Genomic DNA, 24,112 nt, shown 5'->3' on the forward strand with positions numbered 1-24,112 from the left:
ATAGCATCAGAAGGTTTCGCCAAGAGATTTGAGTCTGAATGTTTCAAAAGCACCAGTTACTCGAATACAGACAAGTCTTTGTAGTGTGGAACCAAATCCGAGTTTTTGACCACCATACTAGAGACGTATAGGTGACAATGTTATCAAATTTTCTTCTAAGAGCCTCTTGGAAGCCAACTGAGCATCTGTACCCTTGGAAAGAGTTTAATCAATGTATGTTTTTCAGTTGGGTTTGTTATCCTGTGTGACCCTTGGAGAAGTGAAAATACCTTGATCTTGTGAATAGATTGAGGGTGATTTTTGAGCGATTAATATTGAGTTCTTATTTATCCCTTCACTTAGGTCCATTTGCATGCTGGAACTTCTCGAATTCCCTTCGATAAATTCATTTTTTGATGAGGACGATACCTCGCGCCCAACCCCTAAAAAAAAAGACAACTCCGTGGAAGCCGATCAATCTCGAGAGTAACTTTTAACGAGCTGAAAATTCGTCGGAAGGGTGCAACCGTAAGGATAGTGTGTATCAAAGACAGCGCGACGAAAAAGCTTCAATTATTTTAATTGGCTTTTGAGTAACTCCCAGGATGGTTATTCCTAGGAAGTGTCGATGTCGCATCGTCTTCCTTTGGATAATTAGGGACTTCAAGGGAGCGGAATTTGTGTCCCATTTCGTTTATAATTGCACATCGAGGGTCTGAGGGTGGGGGGTTGGTTTAGTTGCTGTTGTTCAATGGGTCGGATCTTCCGGATATTGATCTCGTTTTGGGCTAATTGCTCCGGACCAGTTTGACTAGGAACAATGGGGATTTTGAGAGGAGATGCAAAAATCAACGATCTTGAATTTAATGTCTAGGAGAGGCTGGTTTGCTTTGAGGATGTAGAAGGTCAACCCAATTAGGTGACTGATTCCTAGGAATGGAATTTGAGATTCTCGAAAGTTTCTTAGATGGTTAAGTTTCCGGTCCTATCATTTGATTTAATTTACTTTATAAATTCAAAGATTCTGTAAGCTTCCATGTACTGGGTTTTTCACCATAATTTGCCCCCCCCTCCTTTAACTTTGTCACTGAAAGAGGCACAAGAAAATGTTTTCTACAAAAGTTTCACGAAATCGACTAGCGTTTTTAAAAAAGATTTCACAAAACGAAATATATACAGAGAGGGCAACATTTTGTTGGCAACTTCATTTTTTCAAATGGAACACCCTGTATATTCTTTTATATTTGACTGGTCCATCTCTCTTATTCTGAGTACTACAGAGTTTCGAATTTCAAGAACCACCTAGCTTGCTCAGTAATCAGTTTTCAAGTGGTAGGCTGCGATAACTTAAAATGCCCTTTTTTTGAGTGATCTCGTTGGCAACGATATGACATAAGTTTTTCACTATAAATTGAAATTCGATGATTTGGATGTAACTCCATATATTCTCTCCTTCTTGCTCTATATTTTCATTCAATGACAAACGTATGTAATATATCGTTGACAACTAGATAACTCAAAAAAGGGCATTTTGAATTATCGCAGCCTTCTACTTGAAAACTGATTACTTAGCTTGCCCGGTGGTTATTGAAATTTGAAACTTTGTGGTACTCAGAATAAGAGAGATAGGCAAAACATATGTTATATGGTATATATACGAAATCAGGGGACAAAAATCTAGTCAAATATAAAAAAAATAAGCAGGGTGTTCCATTTGAAAAAATGAAGTTGCGATCAATATGTTGCCCACTCTGTATATATTTCATTTTTTGAAATCATTTTAAAAAACACTAGTCGATTTCGTGAAACTTTTGTAGAAAACACTTTCTTGTACCTCTTTTAGTACCAAAATTGAAGGGGGGGTCAAATTACTGTGAAGAACCCGGTATAAATGCTCTAATTTCGAACAAATTATTTATTATAATATCTTCGTACTAATAATGATTCATCCCTAATGATATAAACTTCGTTGTTTCAATTATCTAATAGTTCACTTCAAAAGTGCAAAATCACTATGGTATTTTTTTTTGACTCAAAGATTCTTTGGACATGCATTATAATAGTCATCTTACGACAAAATTTTTTCAATTATATTTACCTGAGAGAGATAATGTTCATAACAAGTCATAGAAGGTATGAAATCTTGCAAGAGCTTTACATTTGTGTTCTATACATATATGACTTCATTGGATACGTTCAGTTTTGGACGTCTTATTTACATCACTTTATTGATTATGGTGACATATTCGGATTGAACGTTGTAATAGTCAATAACATTTGAAAAGAAATAAAACAGCGTTAAGTGTTACAATAAAAAGCAAATATATTTCTATTTCACCATAAATTGAAAATATTTGGTGACTGGCGCCTTCACCATTTTGCATAATATGTTTTCCTATCCTCGATGTCTTCATCAACAGTCTCGTTTTAGACTTGAAAAATCCTTGAATGATTTATAAGAAAATTATGATAGCAAAAAGTGGCACAATGTTTTTGTGGGATCATTTTTTTTGAGCAGTCCAGTATATCAAATTCTATTACTAATGGAGATAGTAGAGATGATTTGATCGATGTTATGACATTAAAAGAATTACGCAATAAGTGAAAATGAAAAGATATATGTTCAACAACGCATTCAAATTGTTAAAATTCACTGCAAAAATGATAAAAGTCCATAAAATAAAAACACTTTTGGCTCATCATAAAGATGGAATTCACGAAGTTATCGAGATTCTATTTACAATGAAATAAATTAATATTTCTCTCAAAATATACTAGTTTTTTAATTTAAAAATCAAACCTTTTATTGGAAAACAATTGAAATTATTCCAAGATAGACCATATTAAATTTAGATATATTCAAAGTTTTTCCCTGGAGTATCTCATCATTGTTATTGATTTTTCCTCTTGAAAATGCTCACAGTGTATACCTCATGACACTTATTGCTTATTATGGAATTTTCCCATATTTCAAGCACTATATCGTTCCGCAAAATTGAATTTAAATCCAATAGTAGTCGACTATGCACATAGAAAACGGTCATCACAATAGAGTAATTAATGTTCACATTTATGAATCGACATTTTAAACGATATAATGGGTTTGATTATTTGATAATTGTCGAATCGACCAGGTACAATCAGATTTTTCGGCAAACGTTATTGCCTATCCGATGAAATGTTTGTTACAATAGGACAGAAATGTAATTGGAACCAATAAACAACGATGATAAATTGTGAATACATTTCGATTATGGACTCAGCGAGAAGTAGAAATGGTTGCATTGATCTACAGTGTATCCTTTTCTAGATAAAATCATCGACAACACTAATACAATATTTTACAATAGTTCTGTGGGCTCGAATAGGGCATGGATGAGCGAGGTCACAAAATCTTCTGACAGCAAATCAGTGCTTTAGTTTTTTAGTGATTCCGATTTATGTTCTTATTTGGAATATTCTGGAGTTCGTATTGAAATCGATCAAATAACATTATGTTATTAAATAATTTTTTTATTTTTCTTTGTCATCAGTGAAAAATTTCGTATTTGAAAATGGCTCTCTTATATCTGACAGCAATTGCTCGTTTTGAATATATGTATTGTTATAAAACTGTAATAAAGATTTGGGTGAAATATTGGCACCTCTCAATCAAAAAGAATGCTACAAATCTCTACTCACTTGAAAGTTTCGTAGTGATGACGATCCATATTTCCCATAAGGAAATCGAAGACAGCCATGTCCATGAGATCATAAAGTCTTCTGCCTTGATCATATGGTGGGATTTCCTTGACTAATAAACAGTAATTTCCTTCTGTTTCCCATTGAGCTTTCTTCCTTTTATGATAGGACCTCCTCCAAGGATGTCGCCATACCTTAAAATATTGATTTATATAGATGAATAATTGGGGAGAATATTGAAAAAATTGTTGTAAGAATAGTTATTTATAATACAAGTGCAGAAGGCATTGATATTCTTTCACGAGTTCAAAATTCAAATTTGGAATGAACGAGTGGTAGAATGAGCCTTCTGTACGAGTATTATACATTATTTCCTCTAATTCATTGCATTTTCATTGAAATTAATGAAATATTTCCATAAATATAATTTAATGCTTTTTGCATTGAAAAATGTTGGTTGGCAGAACTGATTTCTTCAAGGCAAATTGATGAATTGACAGATAAAGCCGTGGCGAAAGTTCGAAGTGCCAACATAGAATAATAAAATATAACCATGAAAACTGTGCGTTTCTGATATATTCTCGCACGATTTTGTTCTACAAGATGTGGAAGAATGAACGGAATAACCACAGAATTAGAGAAACAATTTTTCGATTTTCAGTAAGTTATTAGGCCAATTGAAAAGTCCCCGGTCTGATGCACAGACGGCGGTGCTAGTATTCAATCCCTATGATTTTTAGTAACAACCTTAAAACCATACGTGTCAAAATTTGACCAGTTCGACCATTAGTTTGTGAGATATTGCTTGTGAGTGTAGCTTCTTTTGTTATTTGAAAAAAGATGGAAAAAAAAAATTCCGTGTCCTGATAAAATATTGCTTTTTGAAGGGAAAATATACAGTTGAAGCAAATTCTTAGCTTGATGAAGAGTTTCCGGGGCCTACCCAGGAAAATCACCCATCATTGATTGTTATGCTAAGTTTAAACGTGGTGAAATCAGCACCGAAGACGGCAAACGCAGTGGACGCCCATAAAAAGCCTGTCACCGACGGAAAAATCAAAAAAGTTCATCAAAATAATTTTGAATGACCATAAAGTGAAGTTGATCGAGATTTGGATCGTTTAAAGGATGAAATCGTTAAAAAACGGCCCAATTGAAGAAAAAAGGCATTGTTTCATCAAGACAATGCGCCGTGTCACAAATCAATGAAAACAATGGCAAAATTGTATGAATTGGGCTTCGAAATGTTTCTGAATTTACCGTATTCGTCAGATCTGGCCCCCAGCGACTTTTTTCTGTTCTCAAACCTGGAAAGAATGCTCGCTGGAAAGAAATTTAACGCCAATGAAGAAGTAATCACCAAAACTGAGGCCTATTTTGAAGCGAAAGACAAATCGTACTACAAAAATGTTATCGAAAATTTGGAAAATCGATATAATCGCTGTATCGCCCTCGAAGGCAACTATGATGAATAATAAATAGAATTTTGACAAAAAAAATGTGATTTACTATGGTAAACCGGGGACTTTTCAATTGGCCTTACATATATTTCGTAAGGCATTAATTTATATTGATGAATAATTGAATACTAAGACAATTTTCCAAGAACAATTTTTCAAATTTCAGTCAGTTTTCTAGTTCTTTCAGCTATTCAGTCTTCAAATTCTGTTGATTCGACGCCGGTTGTTTATATCATTTTATTATATTTCGTGGTAACTGTTGACGAGTTGCCACTTACGCAAACACAATTTTCGTTTGCTAAGGGCTTTTCAACACCCTGAAGATATTTTCGTGATTAAATAAGTTTTCCCTCACTTTTCTGGCCATGAATTCCAGCGGTGGCAGATACGCAGCAAAACTACCCTCGAGCATATCAGGATTTCCGCATATGGCATGGGATGTATCGCAGTAATATGTACATTTTCCATGGAAACAAACGTTGTCGGAAGGGGATATGAAGAAGGTTTTCAACAGTTCACCTTCAGCCTTTTCGTATATATCTTTGGTTATATTGATCAGTCTTCCTATCACTGGCATTGCCCTTCTGAAGCCTAGTAATCTGCAAAGTGAAAATATAATTAGAAGTCGCTAATAAAAATGATTTTTTTATCAATATTTGCATATCATTTCTATGATTTATCCATTTATCTGATGCATTTCTTTGGGTAGATAAGCTATTTAATTTTCAATGACAAGCAATTGAACTTTATAATTTTATTCGTTCTCACAATGCAAATCTATCTGAAAAAATTCAATGCATTCATTCCGAAACTTGAATTCGTTTTCAGGAATTTCAACTGAGGACATATACATACGTTGGGATGAAGAATAATGGATTTGGTTCAATTATAGTAATAAAACACCATGAACTAACTGAAATTAAAGTCAAATTTGTAGCGATAGCGATCTGAACAGGTAGTCACAGATCTTATCTCTCACTCTTCTGTGAAATTGATATACAAATCATCATTTACAATTGAAATAACAATGTTCCAGAATTTAATTTCATCTTTTGGCGTACAATATACACTGTGTCCCTAAAGTACGGAACAAATTCATTTTTAGCTAAACAGACCATTTCAAGAAATAATCCTCAAACACGTCGATTTTTTATTTTAATTTGCCGTATTTTAAAATAATAATCTAATATAAAGGGTGAATTACTTTCGAGTAATGACGTCAACGTCATTTTTTGGAACACCCTCATTTTGTCTCAATTTTCCAATTAATATAGCTGGGCTGATTTCAAAAATGTATCACATGTTGATTCCAATTGGTACAGGGTGGACAAAAATACAATAGTTTTGTGCGTGCTCATAAAGTTACGCGTAACATTCTTTATTAGTTAAATTAACAATATTATCAAAAATACTCATTGTCTAGCGGCAATTGGTTTGAATGATCATAGTGCCAAACCTTCACTATTTGATATAAATTTTCAATATATGTATACTTTCTTCTCTAAAGATACAATTTCAACTGACAAAAAAGATATCGGAGTTTAGCACAATGATGTCACTTTTTACATTTATATTGGATTGCCTTCATCAATCACTATCTTTCGGAATTGTTATCTCTGTAAATCTTACCAGGGAAACTTTTCTTTCGGTAAGCCTAAAGTTTTCTCAAATTAAAGTTGAAATGAATGTATAACTTGTAAGTTTGTAAATTCAGTATGTTTTTTGAATTAAAGAATACTGATGAGGATAAATTGAATTGTAAAATACAAAAATAGGTTGATTCAGTTATTAAATTCATCAGCCCCTTACTCAATTGTACAGTTTTGGATTTCTGAATAAAAACACATAAAATATATATCAGATATTGAAGATTTTGCCACAACGATGGCATAATTTTGATATTTATATTGGATTGGCTTCATCAAGTATAATCATTTGGCTCTTATGATTCAAAGTAATGATATATAATCATCTGAGTTAAAATCAACCGAAAGATAAAATTAAATTCTGGAAAATTGTTGTTTCAATTGTATATGATGGTTTGTATATCCATTTCACAGAAGAGTAAGTCTTTGAATTTTGAACTCGTGAAAAAACATTAATGCCTTCTGCACTTGTACTTTAAGTAATTATTCTAGATAAAAGAATACAAATCAAAAAGATATATCAGATAATGAAGCTTGTGGCACAATTATATAATAATTTTACTATTTATATTAGATTGCCTTTATCGAGTAGAATCATTTGACCTTTATCATGAGATGAATTTTTTCCATTAACGTACTCAACCAAGCTATTCGAACCCTGAAGCTTTGCATGAAATTTTCAAATTCCTTTCCACCTCTAATTCTTTTTCAGTGATTTGATTGCTAGTTCAAAAACCAACATGAAAATTAATAAGAATAACGATATATACCAACACTTCTCGCGATATCCGAAAGAAGTGAAAATGACAAATTGAAAGTAGCAAAAAATTAAGTCTGATAGTACACATCAAAAAAAAATATCTCTCAATTAGCCACCCCTCTCGAATATCCCCAAACATCTGCGAAATTTTCATTTATTTAATGGTAATAGATAACCACGGTACTCAACGGACGGCGACAGAGATGGAAAAGAACTCTGGCAAATTTATCCTTTCAGATTTAATCTGTTTTCTCGTAATCTCAACTCCGCCTGCTCTGCCATCTTCCCTAACAAGAACAAATTCCTTGAATAAACGAAGGAACGTCCGCTTGAAATGTGACCCAGGTATTAATTAAATGGAGAATGAAGAATGCACTTATTTTCGGGGGGATGTTAAAGATCTATCATCCAGAGCCTACGTTGCGCGAATGAAATCGTTTTTCATTTGGGAATGGAATGGAGGATTTTTGTTGGTTTAGAAACGTGACTGGATGGGCCAGTTTTAATGAAAAAGAAGATAATGTGACACCAGAAATGAACGGAAGTCTTTATTTCGTTGTGTAGGGTTTTCCAATAAGAGGTGTCATTTTGAATAGCCCGCTGTCTGGACAGCTGTCATTTTTGAAGTTGTCATTTTTGACATTTGACAAGTGACAAGTACGCCATTACTGAAAATAGAAACAACATATTGAAATTGTTAAAATTACTACAAAAATGGTCAAAATTTTGCAGTCACAGTTCGCAACAATAAGGGACTGTTGTAATGAACTCATTACAACATTGTTTTCAGTTATATTTTTCGTTTCGTGGTTGTCCACGATGACTTTCGATCCTAATAAATTTTTATTTTGCGAAACTTTTCAAAACCTCTGAAGATATTTTCGTTATTGAATAAGTTTTACAGATGAATATAAGGTTGATGATCTCCTACCAACAAGTCGTCTTATCTAGATGGTCTTCCACACGTCTTTTCGTGAGTAATACAATTCAGCTTTTGCCGTTAGAACTTTGTATATCTTCTAAGAAGCAGGCGTTAATGTTCTGCCGTGGCCATTTTGTTCCCCCTTTCTAAATTCTATCGAAATGATGAGGGTTGAAATAGGAGTTTACAGATTACTTTGAGTCATCCACAGACTTTAACAAAGTTGAAACTCCAATTGCTTGTATCAGGCCAATTGAACAGTCCCCGGTCAGATGCACAGATGGAGGTCCTAGTATGATTTTTAGTTAGTACCAACCTTCAAACGATTCGTGTCAAAATTTGACAGCAGTCCGACCGTAATATTGTGAGTTGATCGAGATAGCAGACATTGTGGAGATATCATCTGAACGTGTACATCATAACAAATAAACAAACAAACAAACAAACAAATATCATTCACGAATATTTGTACATGAGAAAGCAGTGAGCAAAATGGGTGCCGTAAGAGCTCTCAATCGATCAAAAGTAACAACGTGTTAATGATTCCGAGCAGTGTTTAAGTGCAATAAACCTGAATTTTTGCATCGATAAGTGACAATAGATGAAACATGGCTCCATCATTTCACTCCGGAGTCCAATCGACAGTCAGCTGAGTGCACTGCACACGATGAACTGAATCCAAAGCGAGAAAAAACACAACAGTCAGCTGGCATGGTTGTGTCATCAGGATTCTGGGATGCGCAAGGTATAATATTCATTGATTCCAAAAGGGCCAGACCATCAACAGCGTTTATTATATAAAGTAAATGGATCGTTTGAAGGATAAAAACGTTAAAAAAGTGCTGTTTCATCAAGACAATGCGCCGTGTCGCAAATCAATGAAAACAAAGGCAAAATTGCATGAATTGGGCTTCGAATCGCTTCTGCATCCACTGTATTCGCCAGATCTGGCCCCCAGCGACTTTTTCCTGTTCTCAGACCTCAAATAATGCTCGCTGGAATGAAATTTAGCGCCAATGAAGAAGTAATCGCCGAAACTGAGGCCTATTTCGAAGTGAAAGAAAAATCGTACTACAAAAATTGGATCGAAAAGTTGGAGATCACTATAATCGCTGTATCGCCCTTGAAGGCAACTATGTTGAATAATAAAATTGAATTTTGCCAAAGAAAATGTGTTTTACTATGGTAGACCGGGACTTTTCAATTGACAGATATCCATCATCTTACGTGTTGATTAAAGTTTTGAAGAACATAATCAGTTGTTTCCAGAAGTACCACTTTCAACGCCACTGGATACACTTTTGCTCGAGATCTTGCAGAACAACCCTCACCCTACAAACTGAATCGAAAAAGCACAATTCGAAACGTTTCATCGCAGAAACTCGCAGTTGTCACCCGATTCCACCTGAATAGCACCTCATAAATCCACAACGAAAAAAAAAACCCTCGACACGCAAACCCGCAAACCTCCGAAACCCGAATTATCATCCCATCGAAAAACGAATAATTCCATCCTGATTTCCACAGACGAATTTCCCAACGGGTTGCAGCCGTGAAAATGTATGCGTATCTAAGTTTCCGTTCGAATCGGCAGAGGTCCTACCCGACAAAACTCTACCCAGTTCTACATACCCGGAACCCTTATTCACGTTCCGTGATACAGCTTCAAGTTAAATTACATTGTAAACTTCCCAATGACGACAGCAACTTCTGACTCTTGTTTCTGCCTCGGTTTCTGCTAACGGGCCGACCCGTATCATCTTCTGTTTGTTTCTTATTTCGGACTTTTGAAGAGGAGATGGTAGGCAGTCGACGATTCGGGAAAATTGCAGGATGGAAGAGGTTTTATTTTCGGATGACTGCTAGCAGAGCGTGAATGGAAGTTGAATCTTGGGTTTGAGGTTCACAATTTTTTAAAGTTTCGTTCTCACTTTTTTCGAGAGGCTGGGTTTGGCAAGTTGTTGAAAGCAATGAGCATTCTTCTTGAATAGTTTCAAGAATAAAAAGGATATCAGCTACAGAGAATATATCGAATTCTCGATCGAATAATCATTCGTACTATGAATCATTTGTCAAAGTCTTCCCTTAACAAATCTTGTCTATAATTTTCTCAAGATGCAAGTTTCGAAAGGCTGTTAAAATGATTTTCCTACTCAAATGATTTTATTCATGAAAAATACTGAGGTTAATACTGAAAGAAATGTGAGAATAATTCATGGACGACACACTATTCCTCTTGTTGTAGACGAATCTGAAAGTGGTACCAAGTACGGCTCAGTACTTGTTACCCCTATTCTTGTATCGTGAAAAAAACTCACTTTCAAATTTGTCTACAATATAAGGAGTATTGAGTCGATGAGCAGAATAATGTTGTCTATAATTATTCTCAAATTTCTCCTAATATCAAGAAACAATTTCTAAACGTTGTTGGAGCGTGAATCTTCTCATGATGATACAGGGTGCGGCAGAGCCGACTGACGAGTTTTGACAGGTCATTGCTCGGGATGTGGTGGGGACAGGTAGGTGCGAATGGGGTCTTTGTGTTCCTTAGAGTTAGTATTTTTCAGTCACCACCATAATTTGGACCGGACTATATCGAGGCTTTGCCGTTCGCACGTTTTACGAAAATAACCGTTCTGTGATCGCGATCCAGCAGGCATTTAGAAGCCATTTCGGCATTCCTCCATTCCTGTCAACTTTTAAGTCCCCTCTGCAAACACAATCAGAACTTTGGCTCGTCAACTTGAGGAAAATGTGCAGGATGTTCGAGTAGCAATCGAGGATTCACCAAGACGCTCTGCACGGAGGCATGAGATAGCTCTGGGAATGACAGACTGATCTTTGAGGAGGAATCTGCATGAGGATTCATCATTTCACCCGTATAAAATCATACTTGTTCAAGAGTTGAGTGCTGCTGATTACGTTAACCGCAAAAATTGCGAGTTATTGATTTAGTGCATCTCCCCAAAAGCAAAATTTTTCAGTAGCGATGAGGCACATTCTCACCTTACTGGAACAGTGAATAAGCAAAATTTCCGATACTGGGCTGCATGTAATCCTCTTCAACTCCATGATAGACCACCTCCATTCACCCAAATTCACAGTTTGGTGTGTTGTATCTCAATTCGGAGTGATGGGCCCTTATTTTTTCGAGGAAGCAAATTTCACCGTCACAGTAACCCCCAGCGTTATGTGTCGATACACATGGAAACCTTCCTACAGCCTGAATTGGAAAAACTTGCTGAAAAACACGATCTGGGTGACATCTAGTTCTAGCTGGAAGGTGCTACAGCTGTTTTGAGACAGATGTTTCCAGAAAGACTGGTCTCACTGAATGATGACTTGGGTTGACCAGCGCGTTCACCAGATTCGAGCATCTGCGACTTCTTCCTTTGGGACCACCTTGAAGATAAGGTCTTCAAACATCATCCACACACCCTGCCAGAACTCAAGCAGCGAATAACCGAAGAAATCCGGGCCATACCGCTCGAGATATGCCGAAAAGCGGTCGAAAACCGACCACATCAGTGTGTAGCTTCTGACGACCGCCATCTTAGTGATATCGTTTTCAAAACTTGAGCAAATAAACTATATTTCCTACTGCTTCGAATGAATAAAAACATTTTTCTCTAACTTTCAACATTTTTTTTTGATAGCCCTTTGAAACTCGTCAGTCGGCTCTGCCGCACCGTGTATAAGGAATGTCGAAAGAAGAATAATAGACAGTATTGCCATTACAAATATTCCAAATTCTATCATTCCCATCGAAAAACTCTATACTAACAAACCTCTGAGTCACCCTCCAAGACAAAATATCGCTTCCAAATCCACCCAAATCCACTTATTCATAACCCACCCACAATCTCGCGAGGCATCAGTACATTCAATTACATTCCCCGAGACACGTATCGACGTACACGGCGAAATTGGCCGAAAAAGAAGAAACTGAGAGAGATCCTAACCCCGAAAACGTCAATTCTTCCGCCCACGTGCCATATATAAACCTCGGCGCGTAACTCTGGGATTTGGAATCAAGTTCTTACCTGTCCAAGTGGAAAGCGGCAATCTCCGCGTTGTGCCTCTCGTAGTCCGTGAAGTAGAAGTGATTGGGTAGGGTCTGCTGCTCCCTGGGGAACCTGCAACAAAAACACGCCGATTCAAACGTGACACATTTAAACTGCTGGACGCCGGCACAGGTCGGGGAGCCACAAGTGAATAAACAAGAGCCATTGGGATGGACGGTCCCTGGATTCCACGACCTGGCGGTTTTTCGCTCGGATCGACCTGTGGCCACCGCTTAGGTCTTTTTTTTTTGGGAGGTTTGGATGTTTGTAGAGTGAGGATTATCTTGGGGTGTTTGGACGGGGTAATGAGTTTGATGGCGAGGGACAAGGAGGGTCTTAATGTCAAGAGACGTTGTGGTTTGAGTTTAGGATTCATATTTGTCTGAGTTATGTTTTGTAACTTTGGTGATGTTTCTTGTTGCTTCATGTGTTGGAAGAGATCAATACTAATGTTGTCTAGTATACTCTCAGAGTAATAAACATAGATTTAGGGAGCAAAAATCATTTTCGGTAAGCAAATTTTGCCCCCAACGTGGAATATCAAATTTAATATGAAGCTCGCGGAAATGAAAACATATCAGTGATACGATATTTCACTCAATTTGCTAGTTTCTCCACAAAGAAAATAATAAATTAAATATATCAGAAATTCAGAAAAACTCCGCCTGCATAGTTGCTGGATGGATTGAGTAGTTCAGTAGCTATGTTGCCGGTCCCAAGCCCGGGTAAAGGAGGAGGGTTCGAAGGCAAGGTTAGCACCCTACCGGAGGTAAAAAAAATTGTAATGCTCACAGAACCGGAAACTTGCCTCGGAAAAGGACTGATATAATGGTAACGACACATGCGCGAAAAAGGACGAAGAGATGGAAAAATCGAGATGTTATGCGGTTTGCTACTTGGAATATCAAATCACTCAACGGAAGGGAGCAGGAAACACTTCAGGAACTGAAAGATCACAACATCGACATTTGCGCCTTGCAGGAAACAAAAAAGAAAGGGAAAGGACAGATACAATATCAAGACTACATATTGGTGTACAGCGGTGTCGATAGACATGAGCGAGCTAAGGAGGGCGTAGCTTTGTTAGTACATAATAAGCACAAGCTGAATATAGACCGATGTCAGTACATATCATCCCGTATAATTGTTGTCACGATACACATGGAAAACCAGAAGAGAATGAATATAATATCAGTGTATGCACCAGAAGACAATAAACCCAAAAAGGAGAGAGAACTTTTTTACGATCAACTGCAGGAAACTGTGGAGCGTCAACCTGCAAATGAAGCGATGATCGTTCTAGGGGACTTCAATGCACGCATCGGAAGTGAAATTATACCAGGAATAAAACAGCGATTTAATGAGGAGGTGATTAATAGCAATGGAGAACTCCTGATAAATTTGTGCGCATTGAGCGAGTTAAGAATAAATAACACCTTCTTTCATCATAAAGCCCAGCACAAGTATACGTTCGAAAATTCAAGAGGGCAGAGATCGACCATTGACTATATATTGAGCAACAGGCACATACATCCTGCTCAGGTAAGAGACGTCAGAACTTTGAATTCAGCTAATGTCAATAGTGATCACATGCTACTGATGGGAAAAGTTAAACTAAAGTTACCCCTAAAAAGAAACAACAAAACGAACAGAAAAGAACAAAAACTGAACGTAGAATCCCTGTGGCACGACTCCACAAGAGTTTTATACCAACGAAGACTACAGGAAAAAATAGAAACAAACCCAATAGATTCGAGAGACGATGTCGATGTTTGTTGGCAAAAGTTGAAGACCAACATTGAAGAAGCTGCGAATGAGGTACTTGGCAAACGCATGATAAATATGGACAAGGGAATTAATAGAACCCCCTGGTTTACCGATGAAATAAAAAAGAAGTGCAGTGAAAAGAAGCAAGTGTACCTGAAATATCGAGCACAGAGAACTCCAGAATCATATGAACAGTACAGAACAATCCGTAACGAAACAAACTCGCTCATAAGATCAGCTAAAAACAGCCACTGGGAAAAGTTCTCCAAAAGAATGGAGAGTGACTTTTATGGACTGCAAAAACAGATGTGGCGATTGATAAGAACCCAGAGAAAGGAAATAAATGAGTTAACTGAGCCTAAGCACATATCAATGGAAACCTGGACTAAATATCTGGAAACACTCTATAAAAAAGAAGAAGATAACATCGAACGCAACAACACACCAGCAATAGTTACCAGTGACAGTGTCAGTGTGGAGAACACAGACGTAGAATTGGCACTCCGAAAACTGAGGAATAGAAAAAGCCCCGGATTAGATGGCATCCCAAATGAATTGCTTAAGTGTGGGGGGCAGCATCTGGTTGAACAGTTGACCTTGATGACTAAGGCCATCTTCTACCACCACAGAATACCGGAACAATGGCGAACAAGTATCGCCATCCTCATGTTTAAAAAGGGAGACAAGAAAAAACCAGAGAATTACAGGGGTATAAATCTACTCAGTACAACCTTAAAATTAATAACTAAAATAATCACCAATAAGATCAACAATATTATTTCCCTATCCGATGAGCAACAAGGCTTCAGATCAGGAAGATCATGCAATGATGCAGTATTTGTTATGAGACAAATCGTTGAGAAATCCATTGAATATAACGGGCCAGCATATATGTGCTTCGTAGATCTTCAGAAAGCATTCGATCGAGTTCAAATACAAGATGTCGTACACCTACTCTACAAAAGTCAGATACCGCACAACTTAATTAAAGTAATTGAAGATATATATAGCTCCAACAAAATACAGGCTAAAATCGATGGAGAACTCACCAGACCTATATCGGTGGAGAAGGGAATTCGACAGGGTGATTCTTTGAGCCCATTACTTTTCAACCTGGTCATGGATGAAATAATAAAAAAAGTTCGTCGTCTCAAGGGGTATAAAATGGGCAATGAAAATATTTCAATTCTCTGCTACGCTGATGATGCTGTGCTGATTGCAGAAAACGAGGACGACCTGCAGAGGCTTCTATATCTCTTCAATTCCATAGCAAAATCCCTGAATATGGTTATATCTGTCACAAAAACAAAATGTTTGACTACATCTAAATATCCTCTCAGATGTAAACTCGTCGTCGATGACCAAATTATACAGCAAGAGATGACGTTCAAATACTTGGGAATAGAGCTTTGTGGTTTCGGGGATGTGGAGTCTGAGGTGAGACAACAGGTAAATAAGGCACTGAGAACAGCTGGATGCTTGAACGACACCATATGGAATAACAAACACTTGCGAACCGAGACAAAGGCAAGAATCTACAAAGCTGCCATAAGACCAATAATGACGTACACAGCAGAAACCCGACCAGACACAACGAAAACTAAGAGGTTGTTGGAAACATGCGAAATGAAAGTCCTGAGGAAAATAGCTGGAAAAACGCTATTAGACAGAGAGCGCAGTGACAACATAAGAAAAATATGCGGGGTGGAAGAGGTGAATGAGTGGATCCTGAGGAGAAAGCACGAGTGGAATGCACACATAGACCGAATGGATCATGAGAGAATGGTCAGAATCGCACGTGATAAATCACCAACGGGAAGGAGAAGTATAGGAAGACCGCGGAAAAGGTGGAGCGATAACCTGACTACCAACTGAACACCGGACAAGTTACGAAGAAGGAACAGGCAAAAATGCCTATAATGAAGAAGGAAGAAGAAGAAGAAGAAATTCAGAAAACAAACTTCAAGCGCGCCAAACGACGTGAAACAACCGATGACACTTAGAGAGCAAAAGTTGCCAAACCTTGGATTTAAGCAGGTAGATACAGAAAATAATAAATATTCTGCTTATTTAATACCGTTATTTCCAATTATTCACCTCTACTGCAATTCAATTTGCCTCCGAATGGCATCTTGGTATTTCAATTTTTGCACCAATTTAACATTATAGCGGTACAGCTTTACTTCTTTGGGCAAAATAAGGTATAGCGAAGATCTATGTACATTCGAAGCTCTTGGAAGTTTCCGAATGCAGAGGTCGGGATCATCACGAACAAACCAATAAACCCGTTCCACGTTCTCTTCCGTTCTCAATAAAAATGTCGGGTTTTGGTTTATCTAGTTCATTTTCGAATGAGGGAAATGCTTTGCACATTATTTAAAAGACGGAAACCTCGCATATTGGAGAATTTCTTTGAATTATGAACGCACAATGCGCGATCCACTCCAGCGAAACTAAGATTTTATGTTTTGCGTGAATGGATATCTCCAAGAATCAGGGAAACGTCAATTTGAAATGAATCATCAACATTGGTTGATGATGTGAAAAATCACAATTGAAACATAGGAAAACCATTATAATTCAAAAGATTATCGAATCGTTACCTTAATAAGTGAAATAAATTCCAATATTACTGAAAGATTGTGTGAAAGCCTTTCTGGAATTTTCTCCCTCATCAAAAAATAAAAATGAGCTGAATACTCGAAGCGAAATAATATATAAAAAAACTTCACATGTTTTTCATACAATCCATACAACTTCAACAACTCTGGTTCAATTGATGGTATCTCCAATCCATTACAAGAATTTATTTCGGATGAAGTATCCTATTCTACTGATGTACCACGCAGTGGACATGTTTCAATTTAGAGTTTATTTCGCATCAAATGGAACTGTTTGATGTTTTAACTGCAAACGCAGGTTCCCACAGTTCTAACAACTAATTTGCAAAAAAAAATGACATGAGTCCTTTAACTATCTCGTAAATATAATTTGAATCCGCAGCTTTTTTGATTCTGAACAAGGTAGCATGAGAAATTGATTCAATGATCTCTCTCGGAAAGTTATTCAGGGATCAATTGACAGCCCTCAGCTTAGTGCCATCCCTACTATCAGATGTCAAATTTAACTCTGTAACTTGTCATACATCATTGTGTATAATAAGGATCGATTTGTTCTAATCAGAACATGAATTTCATTGATGTAAATCAATATTGATTCGAATATTTTGAAAGTGAATGCTATGGAATTCTCTCAACAGACAGTTTGTAAGGTCGAAACATATTTCCTGGACAAAGACATATTCTGGAAAAAATATCAACGGACTTTGCATTCAATAAGCGCAAGCAGAAAGGTGAAGAATATTAGCATTTAACAATAAAGACAATCTGAAATGTGACTACGAAAAGAATGATTGTTTGTAGACGCGACACTTGACTGGTTGAGAGGTATAAGCCATTGAGATGACCAGTGGGACTCTATCAAGATCCTCCAGGAGTTGCCTTTTGCAAGTCACAGCTTCTCCGAAAAATTTGACATCGTCCTCATAGGACGCACTTGGGAAGCTAATGAAATAAGTCACACCAATTACGTATGTTACAAATAGTAAAGGACCGACCACCGACCCTTGAGGTACGCCGCTAAGCAGCTCTAAGAGCTTAGAACTTGCTTGTCCGACATTCACTGAGAAAAATCTGTTAGTCAAAAATCCCTTTCATCTGCTTGGCCACCCAGCTTAAGATCAAGTTTTGGCTCCCAGTCATTCCTGGCTTTTTGCTGACCACAAGAGAATGCTTTAGAGAAAGAAAGGTTGACGCCTATTTCGAAAGCAAAGATTAATTTATAACTACAAAAAGGATCGAAAAGTTAGAGGAACGTTGGAGTAGATGTATCACTCTTGAAGGTAACTAAGTTGGATAGTTGAGTCGAAGTTTTGAGAAAAAATGTGTTTTTCTGGTTAGTCAATAACGTGTTTTAATTTATATATCTTCTTCTTCTCTATGTGTCGTCTCCTTTAAGAAGGTTGGCTATCATCATGGCGATTTTTATCTTTGAAGTTGCGGATCTGAACAACTCAACAGAGCTACTGTGTTACTGCCTTAGGTTGTTCAAGCAGGAGATGCGTCTTCTTCCTATACTTCTTTTACCCTGTATTTTTCCTTGTATAACAGTTTGCAACAGCGTATACCTCTCCCCTCTCATCACGTGGCCCAGATACTGCAATTTTCTGATATTGACTGTGTCGACTATTTCCTTCTCCTTTCCCATTCTTCTCAATACCTCTTTGTTCGTTATTCTGCTCACCCAGCTCATTCTGAGGATTCTCATCACGTGGCCCAGATACTGCAATTTTCTGATTTTGACTGTGTCGACTATTTCCTTCTCCTTTCCCATTCTTCTCAATACCTCCTTGTTCGTTATTCTGCTCACCCAGCTTATTCTGAGGATTCTTCGATATGTCCACATATCGAATGCTTCCAGCTTGTCGGTGTCGCATTTCTTAAGCGTCCATTCCATTCCATATAGTAGTACTGGAAATACGTAGCATTTAAGCATTCTGATTTTAAGATGTAGACTAAGATCTATTCTGGTTAATGCATTCCTCATTTCATTAAACACTGTTTTAGCCATTCCGATCCTTGATCTTATTTCCTGTGAATAATCATTATTGTTATTTACAATTGTTCCCAAGTACTTGTATTTGCAAACTTTTCCACTGGCTCCCCCTTGATCCATAATAATGTTTCTCGCTGTTGTTGGTGTTTTGCGATCGTCATGAATTTAGTCTTCTTGGTGTTAAGTGTGAGCCCCCTTTCTTCACTGATCTGTACTACTAGATCTATTAGCCTTTGTAGTTCTTCTAGGGTTTCTGCTATTAGTACTGTGTCATCCGCGTATCTAATGTTGTTTATAACCTTCCCATTAACTGTCACTTTTTTGATTTTCCAGTGCTTCTTGTACTATATCTTCTGAATACAAATTGAAGAGTAACGGTGAGAGCACGCATCCTTGTCTTACTCCGCGTTTTATTTTGATCTCTTCTGAAAGTTCATTTTGCACAGAAACTTTGGCAGTCTGGTTAAAATAGAGATATGTTATTATCCTGATATCATTCCTGTCTATGTTTTTATCTCTCATGAGTTTTATGAGATGATTATGGCGGACTTTGTCGAAAGCTTTGTTATAATCGAGGAAGGCTACGTATATTGGCTGATTGACGTCCATGAGTCTTTGAGACAGCATTTATATATCTATATTGGTGTAATTGTTCCTATAAAATTGAGAAGAAAAGCTTTTCTCTTTGAATGTTAATTAGGAGTGAACCAAAACCGTGCAAGGAATTCTGCGTATCTCCCTTCAGAAGTATAACCCAGATAAGACGGATCAACCAGATAGAGAAAATAAAAAAAAAAGTCGGCCACATAATTTGTTACGTGTCTAGACAGAAACGAGGAAATCTCGGTCTAATATCAATTCCCAAGCATTTCTAGGGAAGTCTTCATAAGCGTTAATAATAACTTTGTGTAGTGGTTTGTCTTCGTGATGAGAAAACTTTCTGGCTCGAAATCCCAAAAGGGTATGGAATATGAACATTGCAGGGATACGTAGGTGTGAGTCAAGCTAGGACTGGGCCAATTGGAATGAATTTCCCGGACATTGGTTCATTGAAACTCGTTAGAAGTTGGGACAAAGTTTTTCTATTACGGCCGGTGTTGAAAACATAAGTCGCCTTCTAATGATTTTATTATCGGGACGGAAAATATGGCATCGGAGGGGACAGAAATGGCCATGAATAGGAAATAATGGGTATTGGAGGTGTTGGGAATTACTTTAGTTTCAATTGTGTTTCATTTCGGTACAGGTTTGGAACAACATACTAATACATACTTGTATAACCTAATTATGTATGTCGTTGTCCGAATTTTAGAGCTCTGTTTCAATAACATATGTCATTCAGAACTATGATCCGAAGCGTCATATGTTCAGTTGAAGGTTAGCAATTCAACAATATGGATCGTTATAGACAGCTTATGGTCGACATAATCGTCCATCCGAGCGCACAATTGGTAAAAAAAATAGTACAAAAAATTGAAGAGACTGGATCTGTTACTGATGTCTTGATGCCCATACATTATCGAAATGCAAGCTCGACCTGAATTATTGCTGCTGCAATTGAGAGAGTTTAAGAAGATTCAAATTTATTCATTCTTCGGTTCGGACAACATTTGGTCCTGTTTTCTAAACATTCTTCAGAACTCGACGTGTCATTACCCATGTTGAAGTAACTGGAGGAATAGATTTGATCGCAAAATATTTATCTTCAGTTTTTTCAACATGTGCCACAGAATTTTGCCAAACGTCATCGTCATTAGAAACCCTTCTCATTTTCTCGATGACTGTAGAATCCTTCTTCGGTGATCGATTGAATGTTCTTAAACGACTCTAACTCTCCAAACTAGTTCTAATGAAGAGATGTGGAAGATGAGACACACTCCTACCAATAAAATCCATCGAATTGTCATACGACAGCACATGTACTATTTCGAGCAATGAAAGTGATCAAATCGACAGACGAAAGATGAACAAATTGCTTTCATTTATATTGTATTGAGTTCATAGGTTTATTACCTCAACTTTTATTGTATCTGATAATAATAATAATAAACTAGCATACTGGGGATTTATACAAGTACTAATTCGAGCTTTGAAAGTGATCAAATCAACACATGCTATCTCGATAGACGATCAACTAGCATACTGGAATTATGCATTAATCCCCCTACAGTGGTCTATTCCAATCCTAAGAAAGATAAATATAAAGTGATAGATTTGCGTAGCTGGAGCCAATGAAAGTAACCAAATCGGCGCCTGGCGAAACGTGGAATATTTTAGCCAATAGAAACAACCAAATCGCCACATTCTGGTCCCAGAGGCGATTCGCTAAATACCGGGGTTTATTTTGAAGTACTATTAGGCAATTTATTGCGTGGACCCGAATGAATTGCTGAAAACTTGCATAATCGAAATATTTTGACTTCCTTCAACTAAATTCAGATATACTATAATAATGGATGTTTTTTTCGAGGTATATAACTTTAAGTTGACATGACTGTTCAAGATGGCGATGGGCTGGTGGAATCATTGGTCCGTACTTCTTTGAAAACATTGCAGTCAATGGTGATCGGTATAGAGCCATGATTACTAACTTTTTCATTCCTGAATTGAAAAACCATGATGTCCAGGAGCTGTGGTTCCAACAAGACGGAGCAACATGTCACACAGCTCGTGCCACAATCGATTTATGGAAAGACACGTTTGGTGACCGCCTAATTTCACGTTTTGGACCTGTGAGTTGGCCTCCAAGATCTTGTGATTTAACACCGCTAGACTACTTTCTGTGGGGCTATGTAAAGTCATTGGTCTATGCGGATAAGCCACAAACTCTTGACCATTTGAAAGACAACATTCGCCGTGTTATTGCCGATATACGGCCACAAATGTTGGAAAAAGTCATCGAAAATTGGACATCTGGATTGGACTACATCATCAATACATCATCGTTGTTTTATTGCAATTGAAAGTTCTATAGCTCTAAAAAAACACCCTTCAGTAGTAGATCTAACGTGAAATATTCCCAAAAAAAAACATTTTTTCGAATACATCGAAAAATGGTTCTGATTGAGAAAATCTAAGGAAAATTTTGGATTCTACATCCAAAAATTAACCAGAAACACTAAAAAAAATCGCGGTCACCAAATCTGTTGGCCTATTACAAATCTCGTTTTACTGCCATCGGTCCGTCAAAACTGGAATACAAAGCAGGGAGATTTTATAGATGCCAGGTGGTATCTGCAAAAGCGATTGCGATCCCTCCTTCTCCCAGCAGGACAAGATTTTACGGTTGAGCCGAGGGAACGTCCTCTCACCCTAGCGAAGCAGTATAATCCGTCAATTCCTATTTAACTTGATGCATACTGCTGTCGTACGAGAAAGGCTTTGTGAAGGAGCTTTGTCTAGTTTTATTATGGTTCCTCGCCAGGCGAGATACGAGAGATTCCTAAATTACCTGTCGTTATGAGGTTATCAAATTATCCGGGATCGTATGTTTCTTCGAAGTTCGGAAGATGGGCAACATAATATTTAATGGGGATTTAAAGTAAGGCATCGTAGATCGGCGTGTAAGGTTATGCCACCTTGGGAATATCTGATTTTCGATGGATAATAACCAATATGATCCCCAGACTTCAATAAAAATTCATATCAGCCATTCGCACTTAACTATCAATACTTTTTCTTGGGAAATTCCAGTTTCAATTGAAAGAAGCAAGCAGAAAAGACTTTTACAAGAGATCAATTCGGTGAAATTGAAGGACAAATTGAAATGGGAGTGAAGCAGTCCTCATCGATATCCTTGAGAGAGAACTCCACCACAAAAAAAGAGCAAATGCGAGAAAATTTGGAACAAATAAACAAATAAAATGTGAGGATATAATGGTGTCCAAGAAACACAACATAAGATATGCTGACGACACGGTCACATTTACCTACAGACAATGAGGAATCCTTACAGAAGATAAAAGATTCTGTCTGGAAGAGGGAATGAGTATATTAATTATTTAAAAAAGACAGAGGTTATGAAAATCTTGCAGATCACTAATAGAACAAACAATATGGTTCTTAGAGGGCCAGTACATTGAACAAGTGAATAAAACCAAGTACTTAAGATGCTGGATAACTGATAGTATAGATCCAGAAATACATATACATACATACTCAGCAGTGCAAAATGTAGTTCGTGAGCAGTGCTCATCACTACGCTTAGGCACATTCATATCATTGCTGTCCGGGTAAGAATGTCAGATTAGGCTGAATGCCAGGAGTTGAGGCGACATATAGCGTCAGCCGCGAATGCTGATAAAGGGACAAAAGTATTTCGAGATGCACAGAAATCGGGCATTCTGAGATCCGGCGACTCGAGACTAGATAGACCGTAAGTGACCCTGAGGTCACTAAACAAGGGACAGTTTCTTAGGATGTGGTCGCTGAACTGTGGGCGACCACATGGACAATGTTCCTCTTCGACCAGACCCAGCCTGAACAGATTACCTTTGAAGGGACCATGGCCTGAAATAAAACCGGCCATAGGGAAACTTGGGCGGAACCAAGGGTTGTTGGAGATAAAATGAACAGAGGGGATCCAGTCGAAGGTACAATGACCCGAGTCAGACGTCTCTCAATCCGACTGCCAACAAGAAAAGAAATGGCGCAGTGACACATCCATGGACCGACGGATCGCAGATAGATCCAGACATCGAAATAACATCTAGTATAGAGTATGCAAGATCAGCATTTGAGGGAATGAAGAGCTGCATCCCTAGATATGAAACTACATCAGCCAATGGTAGAATGCAATATAAACTCTGTTCTTCTATATGAAATGGAATCCTGGACACTCAAGTTGGTAACTTTGAAATGTGGGTCTTTTGCAGAATGCTTAAGATTTCTTGGACATATAAAGTGTCGAATGTGAAGGTGCAAGACAGTATTAATGTCGATAGAAAGCTGTTAACATCTCTTCAAAGACAGTAAAAGGCCTATTTTGAACACGTGTTGAGGGGTTATCAGTATCAATTGCTCCAGTTGATCTCAAAGATACAACAAGAGGAAGAACGGGGACAGGGAAGAAGACAACACTTCTGGTTGTAGAATATGAGAAACTTGACAGCGATGAATGTCCAAACGTTGGTTCAGCCCGCCCCAAAAGAGAAAAAAAATTTGCCATGGTTGTCGCCAATCTTCACTAGAAGAGGTAGTGAAAACAGAAGAAAGAAACT

The 24,112-nt window shown here is 37.5% G+C and overlaps 1 protein-coding gene across 1 annotated transcript in view; it reads right to left on the reverse strand.

Moving 5' to 3' along the window:
- The window catches only part of LOC123682087 (extracellular serine/threonine protein CG31145), a 183,336-nt gene that overhangs the window by 36,025 nt on the left and 123,199 nt on the right, over positions 1-24,112 (reverse strand). The window contains exons 6-8 of the mRNA XM_045620483.1: positions 12,492-12,584; positions 5,476-5,719; positions 3,661-3,854 (exon numbers count right to left, since the gene is read on the reverse strand). Of these exons, the coding sequence (XP_045476439.1) occupies positions 3,661-3,854; positions 5,476-5,719; positions 12,492-12,584 (531 nt within the window). The remainder of the gene's footprint in view (positions 1-3,660; positions 3,855-5,475; positions 5,720-12,491; positions 12,585-24,112) is intronic.

The sequence above is a fragment of the Harmonia axyridis genome, chromosome 6 (assembly GCF_914767665.1).
Source record: "Harmonia axyridis chromosome 6, icHarAxyr1.1, whole genome shotgun sequence".
Taxonomy (NCBI): domain Eukaryota; kingdom Metazoa; phylum Arthropoda; class Insecta; order Coleoptera; family Coccinellidae; genus Harmonia; species Harmonia axyridis.